The following is a 25,853-nucleotide window of genomic DNA, read 5'->3' as shown; positions in this document are numbered from 1 at the left end:
TTGCATTAGTACTGAGTTGTGGGCTCCATCTCATGGCTAACTGAAGACCTACATTGTTTTGAGAAACCCCAGTTGGTAATGTGGCAGAACTTCATATAAAAGATATTTTCTCACAGTATGGATACAGGTTCATTAGGTTTAGTGTGTTAAAGAGAAAGTAGTTAAGCAAGCGAACTGGAAGTTAAGAATCCTGGGTTTTTATTTTTGCACATATTGCCTTGTATAAGTCACTTGACCTCTCTGTATTCATCTTTTAAAGTAAGTGTGACAACACCTATCTACCTGAGGAGTCACAAGGCTTAGTTAATGTTTGCAAGGTGCAATCAGAATGGAAGTGTTCTGAAATATTAATGGTTTTCGTTGTGAAGTGATCCCCACTCCGAAATATTTAGCATGGTTTGTTTACCAATTGGTCCATTGGCAACCCAGCCAGTTGCATTATTACAGAGGTAGATGCTTGCAAATCCTGCTGATGGAAAAGGACGTGGTCTTGAAATGGACAGGTCTGCACATAAAATGTGTGAAGTTATTCCAGATTTACTGCAGGAAAACTGAGAGCCAAGTCCAGCTCCAGTGCCATAAAGCTGACCATGCGAGACCATTTCTAATAGCTGACTTTCTCCTTGATTCATTCAACCCTTGGTCTCCATGGTGAGGTTGCCAATAGAAATTACAGTTGGGATTGGGGGTTTCATCATGTGGACATGTATCCCACAGAAGCCACCAGCTCTTGTCATACATACCACTGAATAAGGATCAAATATCAACTGCAAGATTGATTTATGGAACACTGCAAGCATCTTTAGTCACAAGAGGCAAGGCTAGTCTCTGCCATATGTGTGAATCAGCTGGTTCCAAAAAGCAATATATCCAGCCAGTTATGCATTCTCCCATTAAGTGGAGGATCAAATACAAGGACAGATTATATTTAGATGGAGACTTCAGAGTCATTGCTGCACCAGCAAAGAAAGACTAAGAGTAATGTTGCTATTGATATTTGATACTAATATTTTGTCCCGTCTAAAACACTGACAGTTTAACTCAGCAAGTACCTGTGCTGTGCTTATACTGTTACTATGCTGCTCTGCAGCACCCTGGTTTATTGTGGGGCTGCTTTTACCTTTCAGAGTTTTGGACTTGGAATTTAAACAAATAAGCTCCCCACATCACCTCACTCCTTAGTAAGATGCTCGTTGAAGCAGATGATCCTACATTGTTTATGTACTATATTGATGGATGAGCTTTCAAAAGGGGCTGCATTTGTATATCTAGCAGCATTTCCTCCCTATAGTTGTAAAACATCAAATTAAAGTTGACAGAGGGCTAGATCGTGCCACAAGGGTACAGCCCCTAGTAAGAAGCAACAGTTTGCTTTACTGTTTTGCTTTTTAGGAGTATCCCAGAGAAGGGACTTTGGCTCAGGAACCCCCAAATCCTCCTCTGCTCACTCAGTCTTTTTACAGATTAATAATTTGTTGCTGGCCTAAACAAGCAGCAAATCCTCCCTCATGGTCCTGGCTCAGCTATTTTTGTCGATGCATTTGGCTGGAGCCATCTGCTCCAGACACAAGGAGGTAGTGGTCAGAAAATATATGGTGGTGCCACGAATCATATCTTTTGAATGTGTCTTAGGTTTATTGCCCAAAAAAGAGGCATCACAAAAATCAGTATTTAGTCATGAACATTTAAGCTGTACAACGTGTGTGTGTATTCTGCTGCTGCTGTTGCTAAATGAATTGTATGTTGCTTATGCTTTTTTTTCCCTCTCTCTCTTTAGGCACCTGTTTGAACTGTCAAGGAAATACAGAAGGAAGCCACTGTGAAAAATGTAAGGTGGGCTTCTTTAGAAGCATCCTTCCAGGCCTCGAATGTCACCTCTGCCCATGTTCAACAGTGGCATCTACTGGAAGCTGCCAAATAAGTAAGGCTCTTTTTTTATGCTAGTGAAAGCAACTTGTTTCAATATATTTCACAGCTAATTTGTACTCAGGGCTGATAATTCTAGTGTTCCAATTCATGCTTTTCCTTTGAATCCCCTCTTTCATGGGAACTAGTGTGTTTTTTTTTTTGAAGTGACACATGCTATTTAGGAGTGCAGTATTTATTAACAGTATTCTTAGAGCATTTATGATACTTCTTATAGGCATCTCTGTGCTAGGAAATTATTTTGAAATAATGTATTTTGAAATAATAACTCTCAAAATCATTATTTCAAAATAGCGTGCCCACAGTACAGTGAAACCTTGAAATTAGTCCGAAGCATCCTCCCTTAATGTGGATGCTCTACCTCGACTTAGAGCACCAGGAAGCACTGGGGAATAATGACTCTGAAGAGTAGTTATTTTGAAATAGCAGCCATACCGCTGCTATTTCAAAATAACTATTTTGAAATAACTGCTTGTCATGAGGAATAATGTTTATTTCAAAATAACGGGCTAGTTATTTTGAAATAATGGGCTTGGTAGTGTGGATGCTCTACTTGTTATTTTGAAATAACTCCCTAGTTGGACCAGGGCTATGAGAGCAATAGAAACTACTGGAATATCTCTCTTGCTGTAGGCAATAATTGTTACATGTTACTGTGGTTTTCATAGTGGTTTTCGCTGCCTGCTTACGTGTTGTTTATTGTTTTGCAGACAAAAAGAAATAGATACAATGGAGCTAGTCTTCATTATCAGCAGTGGATGAAATTCATTCTTCTGCATTAAGTTAGTGTAGTAGTTCAGGACAGCAATATAGTAAATTCAGGATTTACTGGTGTGGTGTCCTGACAAGTCTTCTGCTCTGTTAGTGATGATAAACGTTCAGCTATGTGCGATTTTTGTATGCTCCTTCAGTATATTATGCCAGCTCTGGACAGGTAGCTAGTGTGACAGACTTCACGAGAGCCCCCAAAGACCACAGAGTCAGATAAGATGAGAAGGCACCCGAGTCAGGTTTATTGTCAAATGAAGTACATTAATAGTTGTCGGTAGCCAGATGGCCTCCGAGCTCCTATGTGTTTGTACCCATGACAATGGATTTTGGCTGTTAATAGTATGGATTTCACTATTGCCTTCAGGCCGGCCAAAGAGTTAAGTCGAGGTACCCCAATATTTATAGACGGAGTTAAATAATTTATGATGCACGCCTTACATATCATCTTGTGCATTAATGACACATTTGGTACCTCCCCTTGTACTTTCCTCCAAATCATTTACTACCTGTTGTTCTACTTTCACTCTTGTTGTTTCAAACTATTTTATAATGTATTTAGCTGGATGTCCTTGTACTGTTTTGGTGGAATGTATTTGCATATTTTATATGCTTTTATTAGTGCTAGCTAGTCTAATGCTGAAAGACACTGACTTGCAGGCAAACATCTACTTTTGGCACGGCTTGTCTATTTTTCATACTATAACTCTTGCTTACTTTGGTTCAAGCACCAGGCTCATGCTCAGGCTCTTTCTCCTACAGTTAGCAACAGGCCTACATTTCATTCCTAGTTACGTGGAACTGAAAGAGTGCACAGGCAATATGCTGACCCTTTGTACAGGGATAAATGTCAAGTGCTCACAGAAAATAGACCTGCCACACACATTCTATGCTCTTTGCTTGGGTGCAAGACTTATGAAATTCTGTGCCTTATTATTTCTGCAGGAACAGAATGATGGAATGAAAATTAATCAGGGGGGAGCTTAAGATGCTCTGGCAGTGTAAGAGACTTCCGACATAAGAGAGATGGAAGCCCTATTGCTTGAGTTTGGACAAAATGCTAGAAAACATACTGTTGGGATCAATCTTGCACTAATTGGGAGATGGACTAGAGTAGTTTTATCCAACATTTTGTAGGTGGATGACTCTTATTTGAAGGCAGAATTTGTGTGATACCTTTGTGTTACTATCAAAGCAAGAATAAATGTTAACAAGTCTAGGTCTTGTGTGAGCTTTCATGAAGCTGGTTGAGAGTACTTGAGTTTTAAGGCAAATGGTATGAGGGGGAGTAAACTTAGGCCAGGACTATACAAAACCTGGAAGGTTGGTTTAAGGTACACAACTCCAGCTACATAAAATATGCTGAGCTTGGTGATGTCCCCACAGCATGAGGGAAATAGGAGCAAACATTCCCATTGGCTTTCCTTACTCCTCACAACTACAAGGAGTACAGGTGCCAGCTGGAGCTGCCCTGTTCATTCAATTTATGGGTCTTACCTAGACCCTCTAAATTGAACACTAGGTCAGTCTCTGGTGCGGAGATATTCCCTTAGCTTGAGGTTGTAATAAAAATTTCAGCACCTGGTGATTGTTTTCCCCTCTGGTCCCCTGGGTTGAAATGATCTGAAAAGTTCTTGTCCATTCGTAACTTCACTGGCATGGGTCAAATACTCCCTTCAATCCATCAGTCAAGACAGAGGTGTCCTGAAGTAGTAGTAATTGGAGGCTGACTGGAAATATTCTAACTATGCTCTGTGACTTCGCACCTAAGTTTAGAAACCTAAGCATGTGGGCAGTGGGGAGGTTATGGGGTAGCATAGATACAAAGGACTGAACAGAGAGAAGTCTGCAGCAAGGAGCTTGCTTTTTAAAGGCTTGATTGTTCAGCTTTTCCATGGGCAATCTCCTATTGATATTAAAATCTGATTGTAAATCAGCATGATGCAGAGCAAACATGCAAGTGGCACAAGGAGCATTCTTCCATAGGACTCATTCAGTTATATTTATATGGTCTCTTTTTCTTCAGAACCTGGTCAACACACCCCAACCTGTGACAGATGCCGAGCTGGATACACTGGCCCAGACTGCAATCAGTGTGACAATGGCTATTACAATTCTGACAGCATCTGCATTAGATGTAAATGTAATGGGAATGTAGACCCAGACCAGTCACCCAAGATGTGCAATCCAGACACAGGAGAATGCATTGGCTGCCTCCACAACACAGCTGGGTTCCACTGTGAGGAGTGTCAGGAAGGTTATGTCAAAGATCCAGATGGAGCCAATTGCACCAAGAAAGGTAAACCTTTCTCCTAGAATCAATGGCATGTTTCCTTAACAATTCAGATACACACAAATTGCATGGGGGTAAGGAGAAAATATTGTATATAATCATTCATGGAAAGTTTTGCTGTTGAAGTTGAAGCAGCTTTTAGAGTTTTCCAAGGTGGACACGGGAACTCATTCCTTAAAAAGGGCAAGTCCAAGGGACACTGAAAGAAAATTTCCCTGTAGCCATTTATAGTTTTATAAAGCTTTATTTTGAGTTACTGAGAACTTGTCTGAACACTGCATAAGTTGAAAGGAGCAGCAGTGATGTTTTTGATGCACTGCTAGCCTTTGGCATTCTGGAAATGGCTCTTGACAGACACCTCTCTGTATAGCTCAAGACAGTATGTTGGGAGGATCTGCAGAGTTTGAGCATAGAAAAGTTTTAGTGAGATTCCTTTCCTGCATATTTGTGTGCATGTCTGTATACACCAAAATAGTCCTCTTTCTTGTGTTATATAGAATGTCTGTTAACTGGAGATTCATCTAGGTTTTTGGTAATTCATCTGTTCCCCAAAAATGTGGCAGGCAATATCGTGAAATGAATGGAAACAAAAGACTATGTATAATTCATTTTGTGTCCCAATTTCTGTTAGAGATGTAAAAGTATAACTGTTTACATGGTAATACCAACAACTCTCCTTCCATTCCCGCTGCCTCTCTATCAGAGGCAGTAGCATGAGGGTGGGCAAGGAGGAAGATGAGAGCCAGTGCACACGGGGTTGAATTTTTCAGCAATTACACGATTACATAATTACATTTTAACATCTCTAATTTCTATAGCTGGATGCAAACTCTTAACCCCCTATGAGTTGCATATATTTGACTACATTCAGTAGCACTTCTCACATCAGTAAGGATTTAGGGGAAAGGCACCTTTATAATGGCTTTTTTATCATAACACTTAGTTTCAAAGTACTATGCAGGCGTTACTATGCTAACTGTTCAAAACAACTCTGTGAAGTACTATCACCTCTGTTTTGTAGATGGAGAAAAAAGGCACAGAACAGTTAGAAACTTGGCCAAAGCCACATAGCAAATCAGTGGAGAGCAAGAATATGAACTCATCATTGCCTGATTTTTGAGGCCTCTTTTGATTCTTCAGTCTCATTGCATCTACACTCTCAGGTGCACAGTGGCAATGAAGCTACCTTATAAGAACTCTGAATAAATGGTAGAAAGTTCTTCTTTCATAGATTATCAGTAAGGCTATGTCTACACTGGGAGTGATGGGACAACAGTGCTGTTGACACACAAACGTCACTGAAATTGAAAACCAATCAAACCAGTTTTTCTGCATCTCATTGTCGACATTTCATGGCCACATTGCTAGCTTGCCTTTCGACGGAGAAAAGCAACACAGTGCAGGGTTGAGGGAAGGCAGAGCTGATACCTGCACTTCTTGGGATTCCCTTATAGCTCTGTGAGCTCTCCGTGCTAAGGAATGTCAAAACAGCACAGCAGTCTCTCCACCCACATCCCCGTACAGTAGCAGCAGAACAGAAGCATTCCAATTATTTGGTTTTCGTTTGTTACCCAAAGGGAGCATCTCACTCCAGCTGTCAAATACTTCCCAGAGCTGTGAAAGGGGAGGGGTACATGCCTGTAGGGCATCAGAGATCACAAAACACTGAGCACAGTCATTGAGGCAGGCATCGTAGAATACTGGCAGAAGTCAGTTCTCTCTACAAAACAAACTGCAGAGTCCACTCTGGCTCTTTGCCAATATTAAAGGGAGTGGAAAAGACAAAAGTCTCTTACAGGTGTGGAAGTTTTTTGTTGCCAAAACTAGTTGTTTTTCCCAACAAATGTCACATTGTAGAGTAAACACTTGCACTGTTTTTGTCACCAAAAGAAAGGTTTTGGTGACAAAACATGCCAGTGTAGACAAGGCCTAAGTTCTTTGAGAGATGTCCTTGTGGGTGTTCCGGGTGTTGGTGTGTCCCAGCGCTGCAGAATGGATTCTTCCTAGCATTGCATTAGGGCCGTGCTTGTGCGGCAAGTGAGGTGCCTGGCTCTATCCAGCACTACCGCACATGTGCAGCCATCCTCCCTTCATTTCCTTCATACTGTCCCCGGCTCAAGATGGACCTCCGCAGTGCTCTTCATTCCTCATTAGTTCTTCGTAGATAGCTAGATTCTTCAAGTGATGTCCCCATGGGTGCTTCATTGTTTGTGTCTGGTTGTCCCGGTGCTGCAGATCGGACATGGTCTTAGGGCAGTTGGTAGCTCTATCCACAGCTACCAGGATGTATTTGTTCCCCATTTGGGTCACCTGGCTGACAGGCCCCACTATCTCTAATTCTGTCTTCCGGAACCATTCCTCTATATGGGGTAGGGGCCTCCAAGCAGCTTTCCGCCCATCTTGGGCCTTCCCCAGGAATCGCAGGATGGGCAAATATCCCCAGCCAGTAGAAGTGTTGGAGCAGCCTCAGCTGGGTGCGCCAGATACCCCAGTGGCCCGCGAATGGGACATTGTGGGCCAGATACAGAAGCCTGCAGTGATACTTTTGGGGGACTACCAGCTGCTGCTGGACCCCCTATGCCAGCATTTCCCCAACTATGGGCCGCGGCCTGGTACTGGCAGGCAGACATACTCAGACAGCGTGAGCACATCTACCAGCGAGGCAACTAAGGACTAATACACCTAAGTATAATAAAACGTACCTAATTAGAAAATACCAGGCATTTTATATGTCTGATAATTTCTTTCCCAGACACAACCTTCAAATACCGGAATAACCAGTACAAAACCGGACACCTGGCAACCCTACCCTTCCTTGCACCCTCCCTCTTAGCCAGATACCCTACTCCCAATCTGCTCCACCTCCTGAAGTGCTCATGTGGCACCGGGTCCCCCAAGCCCTGGGCCAGGCTGGGTGGAGGATGCAGCCGGGTGAAACACTGAAAATGTATTCATTTTTCATTCTTTTTTTTATATGCGTTTATATTTTTGGGCTGCAAAAGACAGTACTGAAAAAAAACGGGGTCCAACTAAAGTAAAAAGTTTGGGAAACCCTGTTCTAGCCAGCTTTCTATCCATCTTACAGTCCATTTATCCAATCCATATTCCCTTAACTTGCTGTCAAGAATATTGTGGGTGACTGTATCAAAAGCTTTGACAACTCTGGCACTGGGGGCTTTGGGAGGACCAGAAACAACTTATTTGAATATTCATCATTTGCTTATTGAATATGCAGATATGCAAATGAATGTTACCTGTCCTCCGAAAGCTCATGAATGGATTTACTGGTCCCCGGGTCAAAAAGTTTGGGAACCCCTGCCCTATGCCCTCACCTTCCCTGAGGGAAGCCATTCCCGGTACAGGAATCCCCACTCCCACAGGAATCTCTCCTGGTCACCTCTCCCCAGGGGCTGAGCTGTGCCGAGGCCAGCCTGGTCCCTCAGCCTCTGCCAGGAGGAGTCTGCCTGCACCTCCACCTGGAATTCAGCAGCTGGGGCAGGGATCAGGACTGGGATGAGATCCTGAGCCCTCTGCAGGGAGCCCTCCCCTGGGTCAGGGTCACCAGCGTCTCACTGGCTCTGGCTACGGGTGGTGACCAGGGCTCTATGGGGTCTGTCTGGCCACTCCTCTAGGTCACCCCCCATCAGCAGCTCCGTGGGCAAGTGCCGGTGCACCTCCACTTCCTTGGGGCCTTACTTGGCCCTCCATTTCCAATGCACCCAGGTGTGGGCACCTTAAACGGGGTCCAATCTATGCCCCTCAGGGTCAGCTGAGTGTTGGGCACCATACAGTCTGGGGCCACTACCTCAGTCTGGGCCAGCGTCACCTCCGCCCCAGTGTCCCAGAAACCTGTCACCCTCCTGCCATCCTCCTCCAGGGGCACGAGGCACTCGCTCCGCAGGGACTGCCCTGCCCCCACCTGGTACACAGAGAAATCCTCCTCCAGAGGGTCAGATCTCCCAGGGGAGGTGCACTGAGCATCCTTTCCCCCTCTCTGAATTGAGGTTTGCCTGCCAGCCCCTGCCTCTGGGACAGCCTGCCCTTCCTCCAGCCCCAGCCAGTTAACCCTGAAAAGTCCCAGGTCCTGGGACCTGTCCTGGTGCCTGGTGCACTGAGCCCTCTTGTGGCCCACAGAGATGGCAAGTTAGGTCCTGCGGGCCCTTTTGGGCCGGCTCTGCCCGGGACCTGGCTGGTTCTCTGGGGCGCAGATGGTTCGTCCTTGTCTCTTGGGCTCACCTCGTAGGTGACTCTCTCCGTTACTCAGCCAAGAACTGGTCTCTGTGCGGTCCCCTCTCACCGCAATTCCTGTTCACACACAGACCGGGTGTTGGTGAACTCATCTGCCAGCCTCCCAGCGTCCTGGGGGTTCTCTGGCTTCCGGTCCTTGAGCCAGAGCCTCAGGCTAAGTGTGCATGCTTCAGAGAACTGCTCCAGGATCATCAGCTTAAGTGGATCCTCTGCGGCTTGGGCTCCGACCCTGAACACCCACTTGCGGCAGTATTGCGCCAGGCGGGAGGCCAAATCCACATAGGTCTCCCGTGGCTCCTTCTGAATCCCCCGGAGCTTCTTCCTGTACATCTCTGGGGTCAGCCCGAACTTGTGCAGCAGGGCCTCTTTGACCCGTTCGTAATCACCTGGATGCAAATCCTCCAGCTGGTTGAGCACCCCTGCAGCTTTCTGATTCAGCACGGGGGTGAGCTCTTGCAGCCAGTCAGCTGGAGGAATCTGGTGCAGTTCACAGGCCCACTCAAAGGAGCTGAGGAACTCGTCCATGTCCCCCACATCTTTACATTGGGCCAACATGAGCTTCTCCAAGCGTCTGGCCGCCCCGGGCCCCCTGGAGTCCTCCCCTCTCACCACAGCTGGGGCCCCGCAGCTTCTTCTCTCTGCCATGGCCCGCTCATGCTGTTGCTGCTCTCTACGGTCCTGTACTTCCAATTCCTTCATCCGCAGCTCGATCTCCAGCCGCCGCAGCGCTACCGGGCTGGTCTCCGCCCTGGACAAACTGCGGTTGGCAGGGCTTGTCTGGGTGGGCACCACGTTTCTCTGGTGGGCTCCAGTCCTCCGTCTGGTCTGAGAGCCTGAGACACTCCTTGGTGGTGTCTGGCTGCTCCCCGCTGGGACAGGATCCAGGCCCCTGAATGGGTCATTCTCTCCCAGCCGGGCAATCAACTGGGCCTTGGTTGCTTTCCCCATGGGCAGGCCCCTCTCTCTGTACAGCCCCAACCAGCTCTGCCTACAGGAGTTGGGTGTAAGCCATCTCCCCTCCAGTCCCCATGGTGTAGACTCACCGATCTAGTGCTGTAGCTCCCCACGATTCCCAGGAACCGCTTCGCTCTGTCTCCAGCACGCCTGGCTCTAAGCCCCTTCCTTCTACTGCATCTTGTCACTTGCTGATGGAAGCTCCATCCACGAGGTGTAGTGCATCCCACTTCTGATACCACTATGATGGCACAGTCGGGGTTTCCCCGATCCTGCACCCCCGTAGCAGCAAGAACAGACTCCGCCAGCAGGTAGAATTGAGGGGGTTTATTGCTTCTCCAGGATACAGCACAGCATAGACGTGATGTGTTTACAGGAGTCTGGGCCAGGATACCTTAGACCCCTTGAGATGGAGTCCCTAGGCCCCTGGATTCCAGCCCTCTCCTTAGACCGGTTCCTCCATGATTTCAGCCCAAGACTGCCCCTTCCCCCAGCACACACTTCCTTTGTCCCATCTCTTCCCTTAACCAGTAGAACCAGTTTGGCCACTGTCCTGAGGCCCCTATTGCTGGGCCGTGCTTACAGACAACCGCCAGAGGACGTCCTCCGCAGCCCACTGCCCAAGCATAGCAACCAGCAAGGTACTGACACTACATCACAACATGTGGGGGAGTCAGTGGGAATTACACATCACAACCAGGGGGACCCCGGGATACAGATCAGACAGCACCTCCGCTACGCCACAGTTGCACAAAGGTGAGTAACTTCCTCTTAGTTAACTCCAAGTTCTTCTCCCTAGTCAGGTTCTTTTAAAAAAAAAAAAAAAATGCCATTCACCCCAAGTTGGTTCTCCCGCTGTTTTAAGATCACCCGAAACTATGGGCCCACCGGGGTTTAAATGCTGCACAGATGCTGGCCTCAGATGGCCATGCTCAATGTGTCAAGTGTCTTGGGGACTCCCATGTTCATAGGTACTGCCCACACCACACTAAACTTAAGGCATGGACACAGAGAGACAGAGACCTCAGTTTAAAAACGCTAATGATAAAAAAGGGCAAACACCCTTCCACAAATCCAGATTTTCCGCAGATTGCCAATGATAAAGGGGACAAACTAAACAAATCTCTGAAGAAATGGGTCACCTCTCTCCCACAAGATCTGCACTCGCCTAAACGGCCCTTGACTGAGAGACAGGCAACAAACGCTGGCAAGTCATGCCTCAGCACATGTGATAAGCTGGGCACCTCCAAGTTCACCACAGAGATGCCTCACACGGTGCCCGTTCAGAGGGTACAGATCATACAGTACCTGCCTCACAGAACTTGGCACCGACCATGGTGCGGAGCAGCACTGGGATCACGGGACCAAAAGTGGTTAACACGGCACTGCAACAGCTGACAGGGTTTCCTATCAGCACTGCCCTTCCTTTGATGACCATGGCAACATCTCACGCTGTGTGTTCTGCGTCTAGAATACCACAGGCACCAGCGCCGCGTATAACATCATTAGCCTTGCTCTTTCACTCCTTATATTACCTATTGGCATCAGAGAAAACTGGTGGTCTCCTCAACTTTTCACTCTCCATTTTTAAGCACTAACAAACCATCATATTCACCATGATCCAAATATACTTAATCACCTACTGTGTTATCAAGTGATGAGAGAAACATTGGGACATGCATTTCATTCTGATTTTGCTGACCCTGCCAACAAGGGCATAGCCCCCTGGGCTCTATACCCATAGATACCACCACCCAGTGCTTTTTTTGTGGCTGTATGCCCCGTATGGTGTACCAGCACCTATTTCCCCTGCATGACTTAAATTAATTGCATTCTCCTCGAGAGTACCAGCACCCCTTTTCCTGGGGCGGCTGGGCTTCCTGGCTCTTAGAGGATCATAGAACTGGAAGAGACCTCAGAAGGTCATCAAGTCCAGCCCCCTGCTCTAGGCAGGGCCAATTCCAACTAAATCAACCCGGCCAGGGCTTTGTCAAGCCGAGACTTAAACACCTCTAGGGATGGAGACTCCACTACTTCCCTCGGGAACCCATTCCAGTGCTTCACCACCCTCCTAGTGAAATAGTTTTTCCTAATATCCAACCTGGACCTCTCCCACCACAACTTGAGACCATTGCTCCTTGTTCTGCCATCTGTCACTACTGAGAACAGCCTCTCTCCGTCCTCTTTGGAACCTTCCTTCAGGAAGTTGAAGGCTGCTATCAAATCCCCCCTCACTCTTCGCTTCTGCAGACTAAACAGACCCAAGTCCCTCAGCCTCTCCTCATAAGTCATATGCTCCAGCCCCCTAATCATTTTGGTTGCCCTCCGCTGGACCCTCTCCAGTGCGTCCACATCCTTTTTGTAGTGGGGGGCCCAGAACTGGACACAGTACTCCAGATGCGGCCTCACCAAAGCCGAATAAAGGGGAATGATGACATCTCTGGATCTGCTGGCAATGCTCCTCTTAATGCAACCTAATATGCCATTAGCCTTCTTGGCTACAAGGGCACACTGTTGACTCATATCTAGCTTCTCATCCACTGTAACCCCCAGGTCCTTTTCTGCAGAACTACTACTTAACCGGTTGGTCCCCAGCTTGTAACTATGCTTGGGATTCTTCCATCCCAAGTGCAGGACTCTAAACTTGTCCTTGTTGAACCTCATCAGATTTCTTGTGGCCCAATCCTCCAATTTGTCTAAGTCATTCTGTACCCTATCTCTGCCCTTAAGTGTATCTACCTCTCCCCCCAGCTTAGTGTCATCCGCAAACTTGCTGAGGGTGAAATCCATCCCCTCATCCAGATCATTAATAAAGATATTGAACAAAACCGGTCCTAGAACCGAACCTTGGGGCACTCCGCTAGAAACCGACCGCCATCCTGACATCGAGCCATTGATCACTATCCGCGGGGCCCGGCCTTCTAGCCATCTTTCTATCCATCTTACCATCCATTTATCCAATCCACAATCCCTTAACTTGCTGGCAAGAATATTGTGGGAAAGCGTATCAAAAGCCTTGCTAAAGTCAAGGATCTTCTTTTTTTTTTTCCTCTCTTTTCTTTTTCTCAACCACTTTCTTCCCTCCTGTTTTGGCATGGCTTTTTGTTTTGTTTTGTTTTGTTCAACAATCCCTCCTCCCCCTCCCCCCCCCCCCCCCGGAGTACCGGCACCTTTTTTCTTACCAAAAAAAAAAGGACTGCCACCACCCATGCTTTATCCACCACAATAGCAGTAATGGAGTCATGGCCTCAACATCACAAAAAGAGGCCATATAAACCAAACACACTATGAAAGCATTTTCTCCCCTATACCAATCCCATCTAATAAAGAGGGAATGGAACGAAATCGACGAACATCAGTCCACTGAATTGGGTCTGGATGCATTGCTGGACACAAGCTCACCCTCTGTGATGGGCGAGGCTATTATGCCACCACCCTTGGTAACCACTGAGGACTTCACTCCTTTTCATGAACTTTTTAAGAGAGACACAGCTGATCTAAACATTGCAATGGAGGAAGTGCAGGACACAAAACATGAGCTTACAAACATCCTGCAGGGTATGCCTTCTGCAAAAATTGTCTTGCTTATTAACTCAGCCATAATGGAACCTGCCAAAATTCTTTGTGAAAGCCCTGGCTCAATCCCTCCCATCTGTAAAAGGCATACCACAAGTATTATGTCCCGACAAAGGGATCGGAGTTTTTAATTTACTCATCCACCACAAAACTCCATAGTAGTTGATGCAGCTCAGCAAAGAAACAAGCAACAACAAAACCATTCCACACCATCTGACAAGGATAATAGAAGACTTGACATACTCAGCAAAAGGTGTAAACCTCAGCCACATTACAAATAAGAGTGGCCAGCGCTCCTCAGTAAATATGACAATTATGCAATGTTTAACACGTTTATTGATGATATACCAGAGACAAGACACAGTTTAGAGCGACTATCACAGAAGGCCAGGCAATATTGAGGACAACCCTTCAAGCTGCCCTAGACACAGCTGACATGGCCACAAGAACAGCAGTCACAGCAGTTGTCATGAGATGGGCCTCATGGTTCAATTCCTCCACCTTCCTTCGCAAAATCGTCATCTGTGGAAGACCTACCGTTTGAGCACGAAAAGCTCTTTTAATTGAAAACCAATGACGTTCTCCATTCCATGAAGGATTCCCAGGCCACATTATGCTCTCTTGGTATTCAGACACCGGCAACAAGGAGCAGGCAATACAGATACCAACCATACCAGAGGCCAAGATACCCACAACTCACATATCATTACCAAAAGCAAGATCACTCTCCATACCAACAATGTGGCCACAGTAGACTGCAGCATCGACATAGCTAGGCCAAACTTCCAACCACCTACCTCAGTCCAGTAAGCAGATTTGAGGGGCTGTTAAGAAACTGAAAACCATCTTACCTAGCTCCCAAATATTAGGAAACCTTTCACTTACTGTCTTCTACCATTTTATGACAAATGGCTCAACATTACATCTGACAAATGGGAGCTACAGACAATTTCTTTTGGATATGTCATCCCATTCCTGTCCATCCTTCCAGCCCACCCACCCTCCCCATCCATCTTCAGGAACCCTCTCGTGAGATGATCTACTTCTTGTTGTAGTATAATCTACAACCGGGCACTATAGAACCCGTTCTCCTAGAGTTTCAGAGGATCTGATTTTATTCCTATTACTTCTTCAAGTTGTTAGCAGTGGTTATGGCCAACCTCAGAAAACGGGGCTTTACCATTTATCCGTACCTCAATGATTGCCTCATCAAGGCAAGAACGCAAGATGATTTCTGTCATTGCACCCATCTGGTACAACTGTGCTTCCAATCACTGGGACTTCTAATAAACGAGAGCAAGTCAGTACTTACACCGACTCAGTCAATACAATTAATGGGGGCTCATCTCAACTCTGCTTTAGACATCGCTTCCGTACCTCCCGACGGGTTCCTAAGGATCTGCAAGCTAGTTCATTTACTCTACATAATGCCAAGCGTCACAACCCATGACTGTCTACATCTCCTGGAATACATGGGATCATACAACACGGTGAGCCCCAACGCCCATCTGTTTGAGGTGTCTCCAGGGATGGCTTAGATCTATAGTTACTGATCAAAACACTGTCAGTCCCTGACACAGTAAAAAGATCACTACGATGGTGGACAAAACCATACAATTTACGCAGAGGCATACTCTTACAAACTCCAGAACCCACAGTGGTCATCACCGCAGACACTTCCTTCATGGGCTGGGGACACACACGAGAGACCTAACAACCCAGGGCCTATGGACTCTGGCAGAGAAGACACTACACATCAGTGTCCTTGAGCTCAAGGCTATCTGGCTCACATGCCAGCATTTTCCTCCCCACATCACCAGAACCCACATCAGAATATGTACGGACAATATGGTCTGTATGTTTATATAAACAGACAAGGTGGGGCATGAGCCTACGCTCTCTGCAAGGAAGCCATTGCACTCTGGAACTGGTGCCTAACTCATGGCATCTCCATAAGTCCGTGTCATCTCTCTGGCGCCCTAAACACCACAGTAGATGCCCTAAGCAGAGCCCTACCTCTTGATCGTACGTGGCAGATCAGCCATTCAGTGCTGACAGAGATATTTGCATGATGGGGATACCCTCACAGATCTGTTTGCTACCGGAACAAACAAAAAATGCCCACTTTATTGCTCCAGGGTGAGCATGGGAAAGCACTGTCTCGGAGATGCTCTTATCATCAAGTGGAACGTCCACTTACTCTATGCATTCTCTCCCTTCCTCCTCCTCAACAGAGTACTCGTCAAAATGAGGGACAAAAGGAGGGTTATCCTAATAACACCTTGCTGGCCCTGGCAAGCGTGGTTTCCCCTCCTGAGCAGAATGGTTCTACAACACCCAATCGCACTCCCATGCAACCCAAGCATACTATTCCAACCAGGAACTGAAGCTTCTCACCCACGATTTACCATTCTTCAACTCAAAGCATGGTACCTCGATGGTTCACGGGCATAGAACTACAATGTTCAGTGCAGATACATAATGTGCTCCTACATAGTAGGGCCCCTGAAACGAGGAAGACATACATTAACAAGTGGTCTTGCTTTGTACATTAGGCTGCTTTCCGTAACATATTACCGGAGGATGCCCCCCTACCTACAATCCTTGATTACCTACTACATCTCAAGCAATCCCAGATTTCCTTGGGCTCAATTAGAATACATCTCACAGAAATAACAATGTTCAATATGACCGTCGATGACACCACAGTCTTTACACATCCCATAACCAAGAGCTTCCTCAAAGGCCTATAGGTCCTATATCCTGATATTACTGCCCCACAGGAACCGTGGGACCTTCATGGTCTGGTATTGACCATGCTCATGAAACCTCCATTCGAACCTATGACCATATGCTCCCTTCTCCACTTAATGCTCAAAATGGAGTTCCTAGTTGTAATAATGTCAGCATGTTGGCTAGATGGCTGCCCTAATGGCAGACCCACCATTTACCATCTTTTTTAAGGACAAAATCTCTCTATGGACACATCCAAAGTTTTTACCCAAGGTACGCTCCACCTTCCACCTTAACCAAACAATACACTTACCTGTATTCTTCCCTAAGCCTCATGCCAATGTCTTTGAGGCACAGATGCATACCCTTGACATGCACAGGGTGCCCTCCTTCTACCTTCACAGAACAAAACCCTTCATGTCATCCCCGTGACTGTTCGTCTCCATTGCGGAACGTAATAAGGGGCATCAGATATCATTCCAAAGGCTTTCCCATTGGATCTCTGACTGCATCACCATGTGCTATTCTCTCAATAGTTTATCACCACCTACCTCAGTCCCTGCACACTTCACATGAGCAGTCACCACTTCTGTTGCTTACCTGCGGAAGGTTCCCATTGACTAAATATGTGTTGCTGCTACATGGACATCAGAACAAACTTCTGCTAAGCGCTATGCACTTTCTGATGGCCTTCTTCACTCTACAAGAGTAGCAAAGGTTATACTAAAGACCGCTTACCTGCCTGATCCGAAGTCCCTACCTCCATAGGACAAATTGCTTTGCAGTCACCTGCTGTGGAGCACTCCCAGGGATGTGTCTCTCTCTTGAAGAGGAGTTTACTCATCTTGGCTGTAACTGATGTTCTTTGAGATGAATGTCTCTGGGTTCTACTACCCTCCCTTCCTCCCCTCCACTTTGGACAAAAAAAAGTCTTTTCCACTAGGCTGGGTTCCAGATAGAGAAGGAACTGAAGGGAGGGCGGCCATGCATGTGCAGTAATACTGGATGGAGCTGTGTGCTTCAGACGCCACGCATGCACGGCCCCAATGCACTACTAGGACGAATATGCTCTATGGCGCTGGGACGCACCAACACCTGCTGTGGATCATCCCCAGGAACGCTCATCTAGAAGAATGTCAGTTACAGCTTAGGTGAGTAACCTCTTACTCCACTAAATGGGCTGCAGGCTCCATGTATATGTGGTTCTACACAGGAAGGAGAGCGCAGAGTTCCAGAATGTATCAGGTCCACATTTTTTCCTGCCATTACAAGAGATTTAATTCAAGAGGGAGCTGATATAACTTTCATTCTCTTGCTGATACTTGAACCAACAGACGGCAGGATTGTTTTCTGTGCACGGAAGAGAGATGATCAGTAAGAATTTAATATTAATTCATTGTAACTTTATGTATGCCCATCTCTGCAGGTTGCAGATAGCAATTTCACTTTGGTCCATCTGTTGCCTCCAGTTCTAATGCATTGGTAAATGACTTTTTCCATCCTGCACCTCTCTTGCCGCTTTAATGACATGGTGAGATAGCTGACTGTGGCTTGTGAAAATATTCCCCCCCCTTCTCCCCTATTTAATTTTGGTTCTGGACATCCAACACTCTGGTCGTCTGAAGAAGTGGGTTGTGCCCAGGAAAGCTCATGATACCATCTACATGTTTTGTTAGACTTTAAAGTGCTACCAGACCATTTGTTGTTTTTTATGTTTATTAGTAAAAGGTCTCTTCAAAGAGCCTTTTGTATGGGTGAAATCCTAGCTTCCCTTAGTGTCAAAACTCATACTGACTCTTGCGAAGCCAAGATTTTACCCACTGAGTTGCACTTGAAGTAACTTGCATTCATCATGAGGAATCCAGGTTTTATGGGCCTGATTTTCAAGAGTTGAGCACCTGCAATCAGGATCAGATTTTCTAGAGCTCAGCTCTTCTTTGGATAACTAAATGAGGAACAGGTTTTCAAAATGCTGAGCACCCAGCAGCTCCTGTTGTGATGCATTTAGCCAGGTTTTCAAAAGAACTCAGCACACCATGTGTTGAGCTGTTTTGAAAATCTGGCCAAATACTTTGATGTGTAAATGGGACCTGAAGAATTTTTATCTTAAAATTTTAGTTTGTTGTATTCCTAAGAGTGAGGTATAGGTAAAGCCATTTATTTCCTGATCTCCCATAATGGCTCACCATGTATTTTATTATTTATGTTTATATTTATTTGTGTATCTCTTTTTTTAATTTGTAGATGTCATTCTTGGTCCTGAACCTAGAGGATTTGTACCTACGACTCCCAACATCAGCAGGGCAACATCATTTTCAACTAGAGTGATAAACAGTACATTTGCCCCAGCAACTGTGCAGACTATATTTCCTATCAGCTCTTTAGACAATAGTACCTCTTCATTAGCAGATGTCTCCTGGACTCAATTTAACATCATTATTTTGACAGTTATTATCATTGTTGTGGCCCTGTTGATGGGATTTGTGGGTGCTGTCTACATGTACCGTGAATATCAAAATAGAAAACTTAATGCTCCTTTCTGGACCATTGAGCTCAAGGAGGACAACATTAGTTTTAGCAGCTACCATGACAGCATACCCAATGCTGATGTTTCAGGCTTACTGGAGGATGATGGAAATGAAGTGGCACCAAATGGACAGCTAACACTGACAACTCCAATGCATAACTATAAAGCTTAAAACAAGAATCAATTCACTTATTCCAAAGTCGGATTAAAAAATGTACAATCCTCGCTGAAGGTCTATCAAAATCTGTACCACGATTCCAAGCAAAGGAATTTGCTACTCAGATACTCTCTTACGTTGTGCATGGTCTAGCATGCTGGTGAGCAGAAAAGGAGTGTAGCGCATAAGAATTTCAGGTAATATTATGAAATGCATTCAGTATAATGTTTTCCATGAGGACCCATAGACTTCACTGTTAAAGACTTTCCATACAATTATGCTGATCTTAAAGTATATTTTTATATGAAAAGATGGGGGGTAACCAGTGCCCCTGATTAATCAAAAACTACTTTGACTTCCAGCGAAACTAAAGCCTAGACCAGTAGCCTATATTTTGAAAAGCAGCCTGTTTAATTAGCAGTGGACTTTCAGAAAATACTTTTTTGTAAAGACTTAATTTTATTTCCTGGTACGAATTTGTGCTTTTTGTATATAAAAAGGGAAATCCTATTTGTTTCACTTTTAAATAAGTAAGTGTAACACATGTACTAAAATCCACTTTCAGTTCTTCAACAATTTGGGGAACAGAATCAATAAATCATGAAAATGTTGAGGATGGGTCACTCTTCCCACTTTCTGAGTTCTCATACAATGTGATGATACTATTAAAACATATGAATCCATTTTTAATAGGAGTTAATGAACTTGTATACATACTGTACAAGGGAAGAAGACAAGACATCTCAGGATCACCTGTACAAATAAAAGCTAGGCTTAATATCCTACCCTGACAGAAATGGTGTGTTCTGTACATAAAATGTAATATATATTCTCTCCATTGTATTTGTAACTATTTGTAAAAAAAACCCCAAAAAACCCATGAGTCATATTTTATCATCTAGATTTTATCTGTACAGCGGTTAGTGGCACTGTAAAAACAAACAAACAAACAAACAAAAATTGTTTAAAATAGTGTAAATCATATGGCAATATTGCTGGAGCTGGGACTCTAGCAAACACCCATCATTTAAAGTTCCACTTCTGATATCACTGAAATCTTTTTTTAAAGTTGACTCTTTCCTAATTGTTAGTACAACTGTTCAAATTCCTCAACTCCTTTAAAGACATGAACTGAGCATATCATGAATAGAGGCTAGTCAGTTTCCAGAGACCTGATCTAACATTTGGTATCTTCCTGTGAAATGCCTGCACAAAATGCAAACATACGCTTATAAATGCTTCATTATTTGTGGCCTGATCCTGAAAACCATGATGAACATGCACTGTTTCTATTCACATGTATAATCCCTTTCTAGTCAATAAGACTGCTCATGTGAATAAGAAATACTTGTAGGAATAAGGATTGCCAGAAAACGTTGACACACTCATTCACTTCAGCAAAATGCAGGACAATGTAGCACTTTAAAGACTAACAAGATGGTTTATTAGATGATGAGCTTTCGTGGGCCAGACCCACTTCCTCAGATCAAATAGTGGAAGAAAGTAGTCACAACCATATATACCAAAGGATACAATTAAAAAAAATGAACAAATATGAAAAGGACAAATCACATTGCAGAACAGGAGGAAGATGCGGGGGGGGGGGGGGGGGGGGGGGAAGGAAGGAAGGTAAGTGTCTGTGAATTGATGATATTAGAGGTAGGGAGAGTGGGATGTTTGTGAGTTAATGGTATTAGAGGTGATAATTGGGGAAACTATCTTGGTAATGGGTGAGATAGTTCAAATGTTTGTTGAGTCCTTTTTGGAAAGTGTCGAATTTTAACATGAATGACAGTTCAGAGGATTCCCTTTCAAGTGCAGATGTAAAAGGTCTTTGTAGCAGAATGCAGAATGTAGCAGAATGTCTGGCCCACGAAAGCTCATCATCTAATAAACCATCTTGTTAGTCTTTGAAGTGCTACATTGTCCTGCATTTTGCTTCAGCTACCCCAGACTAACATGGCTACATTTCTATCACTCATTCACTTCAGTAGAATAAGGGCGTCACCTAAGAGTTTAAAGGATCAGGTCCTTTGTTGCAAAATTCTAGTTAAACATAAGTTTAAAATAAATTATGCCGACACTACCAAGCAATTTATGCCTAGAAGTTCATGCAGTTTACAGCTGTTTTATGCTGGGGAGAAACAGAAGGTTCAGGTGCTAAAGACACGTACATAGTTCCTTTGGTTAACTTGTGTTCCCTTTGATAATTATTTTCTAGCTTATATTCATGTCCTTTAAGCCACATGGAAGCAGGTTGCCTCCTTGTGACTCTAAGATGTAGGCCTCAGGCCTCAATGCACAGGCCTCTATGTGTAATGTGGATGATGAAAGTATATCCATGTACCACTCCAAAAAAATGTTGACAGTTAACAGCCTTTGAGTGCAGGTCATAAGGCCTGATCCAGCCCTTCTTTTGTCCTGTTAACAGTTCGCAGCAGGTGTAAGGAGTATAAGACAATTTGTAACTTTCAGTGACTCATTCAGTCTACATTGGTGCAGTGAAAAAATGCCCCAAAGACTTTACAGTCTAATTTAATATGTGGCACAAGTGAATGACATAGGGATTTAGAGAGGGAGGGGGGCCATAGTACTAGGTGGATGTAATAGTGTATATGCTGGATTCAGAGCCCACTGAAGTCAATGGAAAGTGTCCCTTTCTCTGCTGTGGGCTTGGGATCAGTCCTAAATTTATAAGAAGTTTGGATTTAAGTCATGCAGATATGTTAAGTGATAAAATAGAAGAGGACAAAGACAAAAGAAGATCATAGATTGCATATACAATTTTTTAAGAGTAGATTAATGGCAATGGAAAGAAATGCTTAAAATCTCTATGTAATTACTTGGCAGTGTCTTTTCTAATATCTACTTACCTTTTTCTACTGTGTAAAGATTAGGCAACTTTTCACAGGCAAAATTACCCCAGCTTACATTTCTGGAAATAGTTGTTAGAGCAATAATGCTGAAAGGCAAAATGAAAGTGTATGCATTGTGACATGTCAGATCTTTTTTAGGGAGCTTGGGAGGAGTTTGCAAAGAAGAGAACTGTTACAATATGTTCCTTCCTATAACCTTGGGAAACCTGTAGGCTATTTTATAACAAGGATGGGCCACTTCTGATTTGGATTTCAGATCCTGGTTTTTGGCTCTCTCCATTATAGAGTGGCCAACTTCAGAGTTTGATTTTAAGTTCAGATAGAGACAGACCCCTCCTATCCCACCACTAAAAATGGGGGTATGTGGATTTGGAACTTTGATTTTTCCCTTTTCTCCTTTACAAGCAGAGGAAAGGAAATGAATAGGTAGGTACTATATCTGAGTGCAGGTTTGATGTAGGGAGGAGGTCAGTTCATCTTACACTTTGTAATGGTGGGAAGGCAATAGGATTTGAGTTATTTTGCTGATGGCAAATTCTCTCAGATTTTGAGAGAACATCCTGATGATCTGATCCAAAGCCTCTTAAGTCAATTTGAGTCTTTTGTGTGGCCTCTACTTGCATAAAGCTTTTCAAAACCAGACTGATCTTACTGAGCCTGTAGAAGGGTATCTGTTATATAGCAGGCTTAGTTTTGGAACCTCATCCTAGCAGAAACTGGAAATCTCACAGAGGTGAGGCCTTAGGGTGAAATGACTCAGCAGAAGAAACAGTCACATTCAGTCGCATCTTTTTATTGGATAAATAACGTGATAAAAAATCAAAACACAATTGAAGGAAGAGTAAAGAGAAACTTCTCTACTTTATGTTCAGCCTAGTTCTGTGATATCTGGGAGTATAGCCAGTTTGTATCCCTTCTATTAACCACATACCTGAGCATCTTTACTTATAGGGATAAAGGGAGGAATAAAATGAGCTAGTTGTATCTTTTGGTCACCTTGGACTGCCCCTGGACATATTGCACTGCCTGAAACATCCACTGGAAACTCTCTCAGCCTACCAAAGTCCTTGGCTGGTCCAGCCAGGGTCACCCTCCTGTCATTTGTTCGTTGCATAACTTTGCCACAGAGCAAAGTTATGCAGCGAGTCAGCTTGGAACATGCACAGATGAATAGGTAGAGAACAGCACAGGTGCACTAAAGCCTGTGGAGGGGCATCTATGATACTGGGCACAGATGGCTGAAGTATCAGCACTGATACTATGATGGCATTTACAGGCCCCATATTGAACTAGGGCAGCATAGACCAATACTGGGCATGAGAGGCACCATCCCTTAAGAGGTGCAAGGCATGTTCCCAGTGAAGAAGGAATAATTTAAAAGGAGACCAATAGGTCAGGTAGACATGTGCTGCACATAGCAGCAGGAAGTGGGGCTGATGTTTTCCAGGAGTGGTAGGAATTGCTCTAGCAGTGGGGGATTTCCTGCTTGACCTTTGAGAGTTGAAAGCCCTAAGATGCTGAGGAGTTACTAAGCTAGTTACCATTTCCCTAACTCAATAGCTTAAGACTGAGGGGAAGTGATACGGTGGAAATATAATTTGGGGTAGCTCAGTAACTGGGCAGGACAGATTGATTAATTCCAACAACCCTGGTTTGGGACCTGCTGGGATGGGCGTGCCTGGGTCCCTCTACCTTGTTTTCCTGGCTTCTTTGTAGTGATTGAATAATGGCAGAGCAGTTAGAGCATGAGGAAGTGATATAGGCGTCAGCTGGAACCCCTCTGGGCTGACTAGACTAGCAGAAATCATAAGGCCATGAGCTACCCACTAGGCTAGCTGATCAACGGACCACCTTACTACAGATATGCATGTACCTTTGGTGGGTACGATTGTCCCATCTGCTAACAGCTAAAGGAATAGTATGCAATCCTGCAAGACAAAAGATTAATTTGAGAGACAATGTGAGCGGCATGATGCCATACATATCTGTGCATGGTGAAGATGTAGTAAGAGGGAGATGTGACAGTATAGAGAAATATAGTGAAAGATCAATGGTTGCTGTTTCTAATGGTAATGATCTTAGAGTCACAGAATACTAGAACTGGAAGGGACCTTGAGAGGTCATCAAGTCATCCCTCGCCTTCATGGCAGGACCAAGCACCATCTAGATCATCCCTGATAGATGTCAATGCAACCTGCTCTTAAATATCTCCAGTGATGGAGATTCCACAACCTCCCTAGGTAATTTATTCCAGTGTTTAACCACCCTGACAGGAAGTTTTTCCTAACGTCCATTCTAAACCTGCCTTGCTGCAATTTAAGCCTATTACTTCTTGTCCTATCATCAGAGGCCAAGGAGAGCAATTTTTCTCCCTCCTCCTTGTAACACCCTTTTAGATCCTTAAAAACTGCTATGTCTCTTCTCCCTGCTCACTCTTCTCTTTTCTAAACTAAACAAGCCCAGTTCCTTCAGTCTTCACTGATAGGTCATTTGTTCTAGATTTTTAATCATTTTTGTTGCTCTTCTTTGGACTTCTCCAATTTCTCCTCATGATTCTTGAAATGTGGTGAACAGAACTGAACACGATACTACAACTGAGGCCTAATCAGCGTAGAGTAGAATGGAAGAATGACTTCTCATGTCTTGCTCACAACACTCCTGTTAATGCACCCCAGAATCATGTTTGCTTTTTTTGCAACAGTGTCATACTGTTGACTCGTATTTAGCTTATGACCCCTAGATCCCTTTCTGCAGTACTCCTTCCTAGACAGTTGCTTCTATTCTGTATGTGTGCAACTGATTGTTCCTTCCTAAGTGGAGCACTTTGCATTTGTCTTTATTAAACTTCATCCTATTTACCTCAGACCATTTCTCCAGTTTGTCCTGATCATTTTGAATTATGACCCTATCCTCCAAAACACTTGCAACCCCTCCCAGCTTGGTATCATCTACAAACGTAATAAGCATGCTGTCTATGCTATCATCTGAAAGATTGATGAAGATTTTGAAGAGAACTGGTTCCAAAACAGACCCCTGTGGAACCCCACTTGTTATACCCTTCTAGCATGACTGCGAACCATTAATAACTACTCTCCAAGAATGGTTATCCTGCCAGTTATGCACTCACCTTATAGTAGCCCCATCTAGGCTGTATTTCTAGTTTGTTGATAAGATGGTCATGCGAGACCTTAACAAATATTTTATAGATATACCATGGCCGCTGTGTCTCCCTTATCCACAAGACTTGTTATCCTATCAAAAAAAGCTATCAGATTGGTTTGACGTGATCTGCTCTTTACAAATCAATGATGGCTGTTACCTATCACCTTATTATCTTCCAGATGTCTGCGGATGAATTCCTTAAGTACTTTCTCCATTATCTTCTTATGTGTATTTCATGGAGGAGGGAGAGCCATTTTCCCTGCTGATTTGGATGAGGGAACAGAAATCCCATAGTCAAGTACATGAGAACAAAAAGACTCCTCTAATGGCATGGGTGAAGTATAAAAACAGCAAGTTTATAATAGGCTTGGGGCTCCCTGGTTGGATCACAAGGTAGGATGCTATTCTATGACCACTGGATGTGACAGACAAAAATACAAGAATAAAATGGGGCTAATGTGAATGTAAGGTCTGAAATCTCACGGAACATCATAGCTATAAATAACTACATGAAGTTTTAGGCCAGGGAGTGTTATCATGGAGTGTCATATATTGAAATAGTCACTCTCTCGAACCAGGCAAAATAAACATAGCCCATCAGACATAATTTGAGGCAGGATGGACAGTCTTTAA

The 25,853-nt window shown here is 44.4% G+C and overlaps 2 protein-coding genes across 4 annotated transcripts in view; one reads left to right on the top strand and one right to left on the bottom strand.

The window, feature by feature from the left end:
* MEGF9 (multiple EGF like domains 9) overlaps positions 1 to 25,616 on the top strand; it is a 116,390-nt gene extending 90,774 nt beyond the window's left edge. For all 3 annotated transcript variants that reach the window (XM_075905148.2, XM_089772990.1, XM_089772991.1), the window contains exons 4-6: positions 1,778 to 1,921; positions 4,721 to 4,993; positions 18,743 to 25,616. In XM_075905148.2, coding sequence (XP_075761263.2) covers positions 1,778 to 1,921; positions 4,721 to 4,993; positions 18,743 to 19,197 — 872 coding nt within the window. In that variant the 3' untranslated portion in view covers positions 19,198 to 25,616. The remainder of the gene's footprint in view (positions 1 to 1,777; positions 1,922 to 4,720; positions 4,994 to 18,742) is intronic.
* Positions 9,029 to 10,046, bottom strand: LOC149521743 (neurotrophin receptor-interacting factor homolog). Its single transcript, XM_089772992.1, has one exon. It carries the CDS (start codon positions 9,932 to 9,934, stop codon positions 9,281 to 9,283), a length of 654 nt encoding a protein of 217 aa, XP_089629118.1. The 5' UTR covers positions 9,935 to 10,046; the 3' UTR covers positions 9,029 to 9,280.
* Positions 25,617 to 25,853: the final 237 nt, after the last annotated feature.

Source organism: Pelodiscus sinensis, chromosome 23, assembly GCF_052426305.1.
Source record: "Pelodiscus sinensis isolate ZL-2025 chromosome 23, ASM5242630v1, whole genome shotgun sequence".
NCBI classification, from domain to species: Eukaryota; Metazoa; Chordata; order Testudines; family Trionychidae; genus Pelodiscus; species Pelodiscus sinensis.
The sequence above is the reverse complement of the archived record's forward strand: the minus strand, read 5'-3'. Positions and strand labels throughout refer to the sequence as shown.

What these genes read in the sequence shown, in the direction of transcription:
- LOC149521743 (XM_089772992.1), bottom strand. Translation starts at nt 9,934, where the DNA reads ATGAAGGAATTGGAAGTACAGGACCGTAGAGAGCAGCAACAGCATGAG.